Source organism: Lagenorhynchus albirostris, chromosome 3 (assembly GCF_949774975.1).
Source record: "Lagenorhynchus albirostris chromosome 3, mLagAlb1.1, whole genome shotgun sequence".
In the NCBI taxonomy this organism is placed as follows: domain Eukaryota; kingdom Metazoa; phylum Chordata; class Mammalia; order Artiodactyla; family Delphinidae; genus Lagenorhynchus; species Lagenorhynchus albirostris.
The window spans coordinates 125,674,740-125,687,239 of NC_083097.1; the positions used below are offsets into that span (position 1 = coordinate 125,674,740).

Here is a 12,500-nt window from a genome sequence, read left to right on the forward strand (position 1 = left end):
AGGAAGCTTATGCTAATGCAGTGACGGAAGGAAACATAAGGTCCTCACTGGCACCATGGAGGCCATAAGGAGTTTGGATTCCTCTTTGTGGGGAGCCATTGGAGAGCTGAAAGCTCTATCTTGAGCACCCAGGAGGGAAGCAAGTCCCTTTTCCTCCTTGGGCTCCATCTTCTGAGACTTCCAAGGAGAGGTTTCAGAGGTAATTTCCCAGCGTTCCTGTTACTCAAAGCCTGCACCCAGCCCTCCCCTCTTGTCCCCAGACACTGCTGCAGGGGACTGCTGCGGACAGTCCCACCCCTTGGGGCAGAATCAGGATGGCATCTTTCTCAGACAGTGGCTCTGTAGGAGTCTGTCCCCTGCCTGGGCTCCCCTGGGGGGTGGACCCTGTCCCTGTGCCCCCTCCCTACTTGTCCTGGCTGACCTCCCAAAACAGAGGTCCATCCCTCATGTTCCATTCTGTCAACAGGGCAGCAGCTAAGCTCCTTCCTGAGCCAGCCTGCCCTCTGGAGTGCTAGGGGGCACACCAGGGGCGTGAGACACCCTTGACAGCCAGTCTGGCCCCAGCAAAGAGACATTTGCACTGGGAGCAAAGGCCCTGTGTGGACCAGTGGGGGCAGATAAGGCTGGAGACAGCGGTCGGGTGGGGCTACATTGCAGAGCACCCCTGGCCAGGGGGCCTCCCCTTTACCCCACGGGTACTGGGAAGATACTGAATTGTTCTTTTTCTTTTTCTTTTTTTAACAGCTTTATGGAGGTGCCACTTATATACCATAAAAGGCACCTGTTTTAAAAGTATGATTCAGTGATTTTTAGTAAATTTACAGAGTCGTGCAGCCACGACCACAATCCAGTTTTAGAACGTTTCCATCATCCCAGGAAGATCCCCAGTGTCCCTGTTTACAGTTAATCCCTGTTCCCACGCCCAGCCCCAGGCAACCACTAATGTACTTCCTGGCACTCTCTCTGAAGGCTCCGCGCAGGAGAGTGGGGTAGTCAGAGCAGGGCTTTGGCAGTAAATCTAGAAAAGGCGAAATCCATAGTTAGGAGACCTGTTAGAAGGCTGGCCATTCCTTCATTCCTCATCCCCTGAGCACTGCTAAGTGCCAGGCTCTGTGCTGGAAGCTGGGGATGAAGTGGTGAAACCTGGCAATTCTGACGATCCAGGTGAGACATGCTGGGCCTGGCCAGTGGCTGCAGGGGTGGGCAGCGGGGAGAAGCAGTGTGGGTCTCCTTCCTCACTCTGGCCTCTTTTCCTCTCCAGATGGACAGCGCCCAAGACAGGAAGGCCCCCATGATGCAGTCTCAGACCCGGAGTTGCACAGAGCTGCATAAGCACCTCACCTCGGTGCCGTCCTGCCCCCGGGCTAAAGCTCGCTCCCCTGATAGGGTCCTCCAGCCACCACCACCCCTGAGTCCCTGGGTCCCTGCCAAGGAGGATGAGGAGGCGGGTGAGGACTGCCCGAGTCCCCAGCCGGCTCCAGCCTCTCCCTGGGACTCCCCAGCACCGGGCAGGGCAGACCCCGGCGCCCAGGTGTCCCAGGAGGACATGCAGGCCATGGTGCAGCTTATTCGCTACATGCACACCTACTGCCTTCCCCAGAGGAAGCTGCCCGCACAGGCCCCAGAGCCAGACCCCCAGCCCTGCAGCAGCCCCGCCCAGCAGGTCAGACCCCGGCCTCGGTGCCAGCACCCTTCCAAAGCCACCTGGGCTGAGTTCTCCATCCTGAGGGAACTTCTGGCTCAGGATATCCTCTGTGATGTCAGCAAACCCTACCGCCTGGCCACGCCTGTCTACGCCTCCCTCACACCCCGGGCCCGGCCCAGGCCCAAAGACAGCCAGGCCTCTGCGGGCCACCCCTCCCCCGTGGAGGAGGTGCGGGTCGCGGCTTCACCCCAGAGCTCGGGGCCCAGACCCAGCCTGCGCCCGCTGCGGCTGGGGGTGAAAGGGCACATCAGCCGGTTGGCCAGGCTGCAGCCTGAGGAGGAAGATGAGGAAGAGGAGGAGGAAGAAGAAGAAAAAGAGGAAGAGGAGTGGGGCCGGAAAAGGCCGGGCCGGGGCCTGCCAGGGACCAAGCTGGGGAGGAAGCAGGAGAGCTCTGTGTGCCCCGTGCGGCGCTCCAGGAGACTGAACCCGGAGCTGGGCCCCTGGCTGACGTTCACCGATGAGCCCATGGTCCCCGCGGAGCCCCAAGGGGCTCTGCCCTCGCTGCGCCTGGCCCCTGAGGCCTACCACGTGGAGGGGGAGCTGGGCAGCCCCGCGGACGAGGACAGTGGCCAAGACCAGCAGCCCCGACGGGGACCCCAGATCCCAGCTCTGGAGAGCCCCTGTGAGAGCGGGTGTGGGGACACCGACGAGGACCCCAGTTGTCCGCAGCTCTCTTCTGGAGGTAGTCGGAGTTGGTGGTCCGAGAGAGGGGGCAGGGCCAGGGTGTGGCAGACCCTACTGCCCGGGAGCCAGGAGCCCTGGGTTGGGCAAATCCCTCTCCCTCTCTGTCTCTCAGCTTCCCTTCCTGTGCAGTAGGCTCGTTGGGCAGATCTTCAGGAACCTCCTACCCATCTCTGAGTTTCTCATCATGCATGGGCCAGGTGTCCTTAATGAACGAGCAGCAAGATGCCTGCCTTCTTGGGGCTTGGGTTTCAGTGGGGGAGACAGGCAGTCAAAAAGTGGGCAAGAAAGGAAAAGTGATGACAAATTGTGATAAATGCTCTAAAGAAGACTCCCTGGGTAGCAATGTGATGGAGGGTGTGAGTCTATAAATTCAGCTCCACAGTGAAGTGGCATTTTAAATGGTAACAATAGTGGGGATAATAATACAGCAGTTATCTGTTATGCACTCGCTATGCCAGGCTTGGTCTAAGACTTGACGCGGATTATCCCCATTGATCCTCATAGGAAGCCCGTGTGGTGGGTGCTGTTATAATTCCCATTTTAAGACACAGAAACAAAGGCACAGAGATAGCTAATGGTCGGTTCAGCGAGTTAGTCCTGCATCTCTCTGGGGCAGAGCCCACAGCCACTACTAGCCTTGGAAGCTGGAACGCTTCACCATTGTGCTACACTGATTGGCCAGAAGGGGTCGCCCTGGTTCCCATCAACTCTGCAGAATCAGTAGATCTGCCAGCTGTTAATGTTGCTGAGTCTGGGGGAATGAAGGTGGATTTGAGTTGTTCCTGCCAGTCCCTAAAAGTGGCAGAGGCTTTTGGGTCACACGCCTGAAAGAAGCTGTGCTTGGTACCGATGAAGTTCAGAGGGAAACATCTGCTAGCCATGCCATGTTGGGAAAAATCTTTATTTTTTTCTTTTTTGTCTTCTTTTCAGACTCTCCCAGGTGCCTCATGCTGGCCTTGTCGCAAAGGTAGATTTTTAGAAATTGTTGGTTTATGACTCCAGGAGACCTTATCTGGTTGGGTGTAGGGTGGTTCATCGGCCCCTGAGCCTGGTCCTTGTCCCCACACCCCTGCCCTCATTGCCATATGGGACTCTTAGGATCTGGGCTCCCTTGAAAGGGAGTTTGTTTTTAGAAGCAGGCCCAGGGGAAAGATGGAGAATTTCATGGGGAAAAGTTGACAGTGCTGTGTGGCTTTGGGCAAGTGTCTTCTCCTCTCTGGGCCTCAGGTGTTCCATCATAAAATAAGGAGGCTGACAATGCTTGTCCTGTCTCCACCTCCCTCAAGTCTCTCCCATGTCTCCTTGAAAGAGCTGTACAGCTTTGATTTCCTCCAACAACCAGGAGAGAGTTCCCCTGAAAATTCTCCCCAGGCATCGCTTTCGTGGGCAGCAGAACCAGGGTCTGGCACAATGTCCCCTTGCCTTCCTGCCATGCTCGGGGAGGTGGAGCCTGCTGCTGACTGACTTCTCTCCTTCCTGTGCTCCCCAGCCCCACTGGCGACCCTCCTTTTGGCAAGAAGAGCTTCGAGCAGACCTTGACAGTGGAGCTCTGTGGCACAGCAGGTGAGCCGGGGGCTCAGCTGGTGGGGTGCCCTTGGGGACGCAGCCCCTCGGGCAGTTAGGGAGTACCCCATCAAGCCTTCCTTGCCACCGCTGCACAGGCTACGCCGGGTCTTGAGCTACACATTGAGGGCGTTATAAGGAGAGTCAGGGCTCAGGTTCAGCTGTTTAGCTGCCAACAGTTGGCACATGATCTGACATGAAAAGAGACACGTGTCTTCCCCTGAAGGAGCCCACAGTCTTATGTGGGCGACAGACTCACACCATGACAAGTACTGTTTGATATGCGCTTGTTCCAAAGACCGTGCAAGAGCTCTGGGAGCACAGAGGAAGGGGAAGAGTGGGGAGGGGCAGGATGTGGCCTGAGAAGATTCACAAAGTACCCAGAGCAGCAAGTATTTGAGCTAGGCTTGCAGGATGCATAGAAGTTGGAGAGACAAAAAAAAAAAAAAAAAAAAAAGGGAAGGGTATCCCCGGCCACAGAATTGACATGAGCAGAGGCACAGAGGAGCGGCAGTTATAGGTGCATCAGAGGAGACTGGCCACCCGGTGTTGCTCTGTGGCAGAACTGGGGGGTCAGGCAAACACAACCACCAAAGGCTGAGAGGAATGCCAGGCCGAAGGGGTTCGTCTAGATCCTGTGGGCTTCGGGAGCACCAGAAAGGAAGAGCTCTCTGGCTGATGCCCGGGGGACGATGGAGTCCAAGGTCAGTTGCAGGACCACTGAGGTCACTGTGGTGGTCAAATCCAGGTGGGAGATGTTACCTATGGTACCTGCCCCCTCTGCACCCTGGGAGACTTAAGAGGCATTTGGAACGACCAGTGGGAGGGCTCGTGGAATGATTGGATATGGAGCAGGAAGAGAGATCTTGGATGATCTGGAGGCTTTGGCTACCGTTGCCAGACTACAGAAGGGATGGCAAAGGGCTTTCATCACACGCCAGCTCTGAAAAATTACTGATGGACTGTGTGAGGAGTCCCAGGCTACGTCCAGGCTCGGTCCGCAGTGCGGTAATCGATTAGTGATGCCTGCCATCCATTGGCTCTGGGGAGTGGCGCCGTATATGCTACTTCCCCGCCATCCCAAACTAGGGTTTCAGTGTTCCTTGGAGAAGTGATCTGTGTCTGCCTCACATGTGTTTCCTCTTGCTTGGGTAGGACTCACTCCGCCCACCACGCCTCCGTACAAGCCCACAGAGGAAGACCCCTTCAAGCCAGACATCAAGCACAGCCCAGGCAAAGACATAGCTCCCACCCCGGAGGTTCCCCAGCTCGGGGCCGCCGCAGAGGCTGCCCGCAAGCTGCCGAAGAAGCACCCAGAGCGGAGCGAGCTCCTGTCCCACCTGCGGCATGCCGCAGCCCAGCCAGCCTCCCAGGCTGGCCAGAAGCGCCCCTTCTCCTGTTCCTTTGGAGACCACGACTACTGCCAGGTGCTCAAGCCAGACGGCGCCCTGCAGAGGAAGGTGCTGAGGTCCTGGGAGCCATCTGGGGTCCACCTTGAGGACTGGCCCCAGCAAGGGGCCCCGCGGGCTGAGGCACAGGCCTCTGGCAGGGAGGAAGACGGGAGCTGTGATGTCGGCGGCCCCACCAAGGACAGTACGCTGCTGAGAGACCACGAGATCCGCGCCAGCCTCACCAAGCACTTTGGCCTCCTGGAGACAGCCTTGGAGGATGAAGACCTGGCCTCCTGCAAGAGCCCCGAATACGACACCGTCTTTGAGGACAGCAGCAGCAGCAGTGGCGAGAGCAACTTCCTCCTAGAGGAGGACGACGAGGAGGAGGATGATGAAGAGGACTCAGGGGTCAGTCCCCCTCGCTCTGACCACTGCCCCTACCAGAGCCCACCAAGCAAGGCCAGCCGGCAGCTCTGTTCCCGCAGCCGCTCCAGCTCTGGCTCCTCGTCCTGCCGCTCCCGGTCACCAGCCACGCGAAGGACCTTCAGGTATGGATAGACGGGTGGCCTCAGGATGGGTGGTGGACCCCTGAGGACCCCCCAGTTTCAGGGTGTCAGGGGAGAGAGGAGCCCTGAAACTGGGGCTGCGTCTCCCTGTGTGGTCAGTGTCCTGGTCGGAGGCCCTGGAGGTGGACTCCTTGGGGAGTTGTGGGCAAGTCCTGTATCCAGGCAAAGCCTGCTGTGTGGCAGTCAGGAGTGGCCCAAATCTCCTGGCCTCGGAGGAGGAAGAAAACTCACTTTCTGGCCTATTGTGGCCTGATATCCAAATGAACTTGCCCCTCATTCATCTGTTTCTGTTTCTATATTTGTAAAATGGTTAGGTTTTTGTGTAAACATATACAGTTAACCCTTGAACAAGGCGAGGGTTAGGGGCACCAATCCTCCCTACAGTCAAAAATCCCGTGTAATTTATAGCCGGCGCTGCTTATCCGAGGTTCTTTCGTATCTGCAGATTCAACAACTGCCGACAGTGTAGTACTGTCGTATTTACTGTTGAAAAAATCCCAGTGTAAGGGGATCCACAGAGCTCACATCCATGTTGTTCAAGGGTCAATATACCCACACAGTGTAATACCTATGTGATGTTTACATGTGAAAGAAAGATCAGCATAATTCTAATCTATGTTCAAAAAAAAAAATACCGGGATTTAAAGCAGTGATAAGGTTTATTCCCATTTCTCCGTGCTGCTGAGTTGCACAGTGTCTTCCGGCAGTCAGCCGCCCCCGTGGGAGCTCTTTTACCTTCGCACAGGGATGATGTGTCATGAGCCTGTTTGCTCGTACCATCTTTGCTCACTGAACCGGACTGTAGAAGGAGCTGGTCCAGAATTCCGTGGGGGGCTGGGCAGAAAGAATAGAAGTTTGGCATATTTTGGTGGAGGTAGATTGCTTCTCTCCCTGCTCACAGCAGGACCTGGCTCTTCCTGGGGGAGGCCTGAGGAGGGTGGGTGCAGGTCCCAAACCCTCTGCCCGAGATGCACCTGAGTGACCACCAGATGGTGCTCTTGGGTCCGGAGCAGTGCAGAGTCACCAGGAGGCCTTGTTACCACTCAGATGGCAGGGCCCCACCTCCTGAATGTCTGGTTTTGAAGGTCTGGGGGTGGAGGTGGAGAATTTGCATTTGTAACAAGTTCCCAGGGAATGATGACGTTGCCAGAGTGCCATGCTCTGAGAAGCAGGATTCAGGTAATAGAAAGATACCTTTTCTTAGGAAAATTCTGCATTATATTTCCTTATCTATACCAGTAGCTCTTAACTGAAAATCTGATTAAAAGTAAAGCCTCCTTTCCCCATTAGAATGAGCATAGACGTCTAACTGAGCATTCAATTTTAGGGGATTTGTGGACTCCCCAGACACTAACGTGCTGAAGCCCTGAACTATCTGTCACTCGAAATGAGCTTATTTTGAGCAATTTCTCTAAAAGCCCTTCTACGTAATAAGCCAGGACGATCAGTCAGAGCCATCTTCCGTCAGACCTCTCTGAGCCCTCCTTCCAGCTCCGTTCTCCTTTCTGCAGGGGTGGCTGTGAGCTAGCCCACCTGTGTTCTCATTAGGCAGTTTCCTCTGCAGCATCTGCTCAGAAGCTGCTACGGTTCTTGTCCTGTTGAAGCGCATCCCCCAAGGCAGGAGCTGGAGTTTCTCGGCCTCCTTCCCCTCCTGAGCTGTTCAGGGCCTGTACCCATGGGCTTGTCTGCAAAGAGTTGGGGGCCTCTCTCGAAACCCCCATGGATTCTCCTTTTCCTCTTCTCCCTTTTGGGCCAGGTTCAGGGCTGGCTTTCTCTGCCACTCGAGAAAGTTAATTGGTTAACTTGGTTCCTGCTCAGCTGCCTGGCAGAGCTTGGTGGCTGGTAAACATGAAAAACTAGTCATCAGTCTTCTCCAGACCAGCATTTCTTTACCTGTGCTTCTGCTACCAAACAACAGTCAACAGGAAGCACTTTGAGCTGGTTTAACAAGCCCTAGAGCACCTTCCAGTCACTCTCAGTTCTTCATGGGGGGAGGCCGCCAATTCCATTGCAAATGGATGATGATACTATTATTGTGTAGTACTTTAAAGTTTGCAAGTCACATCCCTTTCTTTTACCCTATGTGAGCTTCACAGATGCACTTGGAGGGTGCGTCTGCCTCTTATCCCCATTTTATAGATGAGGAAGCTGAGGCTCAAAAACGTTCAATAGAAAAATATAGCCAGCAAGTATTGAGCTGTTCCTGGGCTAAGCATTTATGGGCATGTTCTGATTTGATCCTCCCAAATGGCCTAGGAGGCAAATACAATTGATTCTCCCTAGTTTACAGGTGAAGAACTGGAGCTGAGGTGGCTGCAGTAGCCAGCCCAAGGTCACCAGCAGGGAGGTGGTAAAGTCAGCGTTGGAACGCTGTCTGACTCCAGAGCCCCTGCTCTCATCCTCTGCTTTATTCCCAAGGACGCAGGCAGCGTGTGGCAGAGTTGGGACTCACCCATGCCCCACACGCCTTGCTGCTTCCACTCTAGCAGCCTGGCCCTCAGGAGGAGAGGGCAGTGTGCAGACAGTCAAGAGGGCGCAGGCGTGCGGCATCCGGGAGCCTCTCGGGCTGTGCATCTGGGCTGACTGGTCCCCTGACCCCCGGGGCCCGGGGGCTGTGATGGCTGCTGGGGCTGCTGCTTGGCCAGGCTCCAACCACTGGAGGGAGAGCAGCGGGTCTGGAATCAGCAGGCCTCCCACTAGCTCTGGCTTCCTTACTTTCTAGCTTTGCGCGAATTTCCTACTGAACCTGAGCCTCAGGGTTTTCATCTGGAAAGTGGGGAAACATGAGACCTCAGAGGATGGTTTTTTTCCTTCAGGTCAAATACCATAATGAAGCGAGAGGGCCTTTCCGCCCCCGTTGGCATAGAAAGGGTCACAAGGGTTATGATTAGCAAAGTGGTGGTTCTCAGTGATCTCGTCCCAGAAGCTGGCAGAAGGTATGTGTCGGTCACGTGTTCAGACCCGCAGGCGAACCCGGGCGGTCACCGCTGAGGGGGAAAGCCGGGCTCCCTCAGGAGGGCCTTCTCATAGTTCTGCCCTCACGAACGAGTCCGAAAGAAGCGGAGGAAGCACCCCTTGCCTCCTGAGCAAGTCCTTCTCCCGTCCCCCTGTGGTTCCTGCCGAGAGTGAGTGCCTCTGCTTTGCTTGTTCACTGACAGATGTGAGAGCAGAGGGTCGTGTTCAGACAGAACGCCAAGTGTCCGGCACACCAGGAAGCAGCGGGAAAAGGCCATTGTAAGTGAAATGGGGCCCCAGAGCCCAGAGTGAATGGGGATGAGCAGGGGCATCAGGAAGTGCTAGGGCTTCGTAGACCTGAAGCCCTTTGAGGTCATCTGTGGCCTGCAGGAGGTAGTTATATTTCTCTCATTTAAAAAAGCACAGGGGTCACCAAAGGGCATCAAAGGTGGCACCGTGCAAAATGCAGCCAAGGGCTGGCTGGGAGGCGTGCAGTTGGTGAGCACGTAGGGCTCAGCGTCAGAGGCTTGACAGGGCCCGGGGGACAGGCGGTGATGGGGGAGCAGAGCTGGCCTTGCTTCCACTTCGGTGTGACCGTCAGTTGCTCCCCAGCTTCCCTGAGCCTCAGTTTACTCATCTGTACACAGGGTCCCACGGTGCGATCGGGGCTAAGGAACCAAGAGAGACTGTCCCTTCCTCCTGATCCATCTCCTTAATCTTCTCCCAGAGTTAGTTCACAGGCCAGGCTGTGCCTGGTGGACCCACTGCAAAGCACCCCGTAGGGAACATTCATCAGGAAGCTGCGGCGAGGAGCTGGACTCATCTCCTCCGTATCACTTAGAAAGGAGGGAAGGGAAAGTAAGACAGAAGCACGAACAGACAGACAGACTCTCACTGGATTGTCCACCTCCCCCCCAGCATGGTGCTTCAGGGAAGGGAACACATGAGGTATGCATACCCCAGAGGTACGCATGCAGCTGTCTCGAAGCAGGTACTTAAAACCCTGTGGAGCGTCTTCCTGGAAACCATGTGTGACCATTCAGCAGTTGTGACATGCCCTGTTCTAGGTGCTGGATGGCAAGAGTGAACGAGACAGACAAGGTCCCCACTTCCCATGGTTGGGCCAGAAGGGAGAGAGAGACAACAGACTCATAAACAAATCAATAAACACTGTAATTACAGATTGGGAGGTGCACTATGAAGTTAATCACGTCATGACTAAAATGTCTGAAACAGTCGTGTTTTGACTGTGTGGGGCTGATGTATTTATACGGTCGTCTAGGAGGGGCATCTTCAAGGAGCTGGGCCCCAAGAGATGAAAGGAGCCAATGAAGCAAAGATTCTGGAGGACAGTGGGGCAGAGGCAGGAAAGAGCCTTGTGAATTCAAGGTGCTGGAGGAGGCTGGGAGAGGACATTGCTACGCGCAGCTGAACCTAGGCCATCCTAGGGAACGTGCACAGTTCCCGTGACCGTACAGCAGCGCCCTGCTGTGGACTGCGGGCCCTTGCTTTCCTCCCTGCCCTCAGTGGCGCAGAAGGGGATGGCTGGAGAACCACAGGCCTTAACCTGTTCCGGAGAAAGCCCATCTAAACCAGAACCTGGTGATTTTGCCCACAGGAGCACAGCTGGAGTTTCTCCAGCAAATCAAAGCCACTCTTCCGATAGCTGTGGCTTTAACTTCCAATCACAGACGGTAGAGGAGGAGGGGAGGTTCCAGCTGGGCTTCCCCTCTCCCCTCCCCCTGCTGGGCAGTTCTAGGGGCCTGGCACCAAGCTCACCTGAAGGTCACCTCTTGGTCACAGTGTCTACACAGTACCCTGGCGAAACCAAAGATGATGCTGGCTCCAGGCCCTATGCCCCTGCCCCATTGCTTTTTTCCCAGCCCACTCTAACCCATAGCGACCTGGCCCCCTTTGCTCGTCCATTACCATCCTCGGACCTCCCCCACTACCAGAAAAAGTCAGACTCAAAACAAATACAGAAGTTACTCACTGTGCAGTTACATCCATAGTGACGGCTCCCTCTCCCATCTGCGCCCAGTCTCTGCTCATTCCCTTCAAGTAAACAGCTGCTTCCTTTGGGGCCACTTCCCCATCCGATGCTAAACAGCCCCCTCCTCTCACAAGGCAGGTCCTCTGGGATAGCGACCGTCATTGTCCTCTCTGACTCCAGCCCCAGCTGGTGTCACTCGCTTAGCCAGGTGATGTGGACTGGGGACGAGGACTCCATGGGAGCCTGCCACCAAGGGGCTCCAGGAAGCCAGGCAATGATGACGGCTGTGTCCCCTCTGTGTCCCCCTCGGGCAGGGTGAAGGCCGCGTGGTGTACGTTCGAAATCTCTCCAGTGACATGAGCTCCCGTGAACTGAAGAGGCGCTTCGAGGTGTTTGGAGAGATTGTGGAGTGCCAGGTGCTCACGAGAAGCAAGAGGTGAGTCAGGCTCTCGCAGAGGAGGGGAGTGGAGGGCACAGAGGTTCCAGTTCAGGTCTGGAAGCATAAAAGATGCCTGAGAAGATTTGCAGAACAAATCTACTGCCAGCGCAGGGGAAGGAAGGACCGGTAACCGTCATGTAACCCAGTAATAGCAGGGAACATGTACTGATAATTTGCTAAAGTGCAAGCCAATTTCCATACATTCTTTTTTTTTTTTTTTTGCGTTACGCGGGCCTCTCACTGTTGTGGCCTCTCCCGTTGCGGAGCACAGGCTCCGGACGCGCAGGCTCCGGACACACAGGCTCAGTGGCCGTGGCTCACGGGCCCAGCCGCTCTGGGGCATGTGGGATCTTCCCAGACCAGGGCACGAACCCGTGTCCCCTGCATCAGTAGGCGGACTCTCAACCACTGCGCCACCAGGGAAGCCCTCCATGCATTCTTTTACTTAACGTTCCAACTTGCCTGTGACGTATGCAGTCTTACTCTTTCTATTGCTCTCCTTTCTGGGGAGCTCAGACAAGTTAACTGAACAGCTACCTAGTGGCAGAGCCAGATCTGCAGCCCATGTGTCAGCTTCTGGTTTTCCATCCTAGACCCTGGTACAGGGCTGCAAAAAGCTCCTGGTGGGGCTTCCCTGGTGGCGCAGTGGTTGAGAGTCCGCCTGCCGATACAGGGGACACAGGTTCGTGCCCCGGTCCGGGAAGATCCCACATGCCGCGGAGCGGCTGGGCCCGTGAGCCATGGCCGCTGAGACTGCGCGTCCGGAGACTGTGCTCCGCAGCAGCAGAGGCCCGCGTACCGCAAAAAAAAAAAAAAAAAAAAAAAGCTCCTGGTGGCTGAAGGCGTGCTTGCATTGCAGTCTTCCTTCGCTGCAAGCCCCACGCTGCTCCATCCCTCTGTTCCTCTGCAGCCGTGGCCCAGGTGTCTCACTCACCTGGGGAAGCAGTGTTTCATCTGTCAGGGGATCTGCAAGAATAGGTTGCGTATAAATGTACAACTTAGATGTCAAAGCTTTGTCGGTTTTGAAATAATTCTAAAGTATCTCCCATTATACTTGCAAACGAAGTTATTACGTTTTTAAAATTCTAATTTAATAATAATTTTTAAAAACTTCAGTGAGAAAATAGTTTCTGCATAAGAATCATTACACATCTCACATCCCTTAGGGTGGCTACAGAAAATAACAAGCGTTGGTGAGGACGTG

General features: G+C 55.3%; 1 protein-coding gene across 5 annotated transcripts in view; it reads left to right on the plus strand.

Moving 5' to 3' along the window:
• Positions 1–12,500, plus strand: part of PPARGC1B (PPARG coactivator 1 beta) — a 113,421-nt gene that overhangs the window by 90,228 nt on the left and 10,693 nt on the right. For 4 of the 5 annotated variants that reach the window (XM_060143946.1, XM_060143948.1, XM_060143947.1 and 1 more), the window contains 6 exons: positions 1,262–2,387; positions 3,320–3,356; positions 3,879–3,952; positions 5,108–5,891; positions 9,068–9,143; positions 11,172–11,293. In XM_060143946.1, coding sequence (XP_059999929.1) covers positions 1,262–2,387; positions 3,320–3,356; positions 3,879–3,952; positions 5,108–5,891; positions 9,068–9,143; positions 11,172–11,293 — 2,219 coding nt within the window. The remainder of the gene's footprint in view (positions 1–1,261; positions 2,388–3,319; positions 3,357–3,878; positions 3,953–5,107; positions 5,892–9,067; positions 9,144–11,171; positions 11,294–12,500) is intronic. The other variant, XR_009539624.1, reaches the window with a different exon arrangement.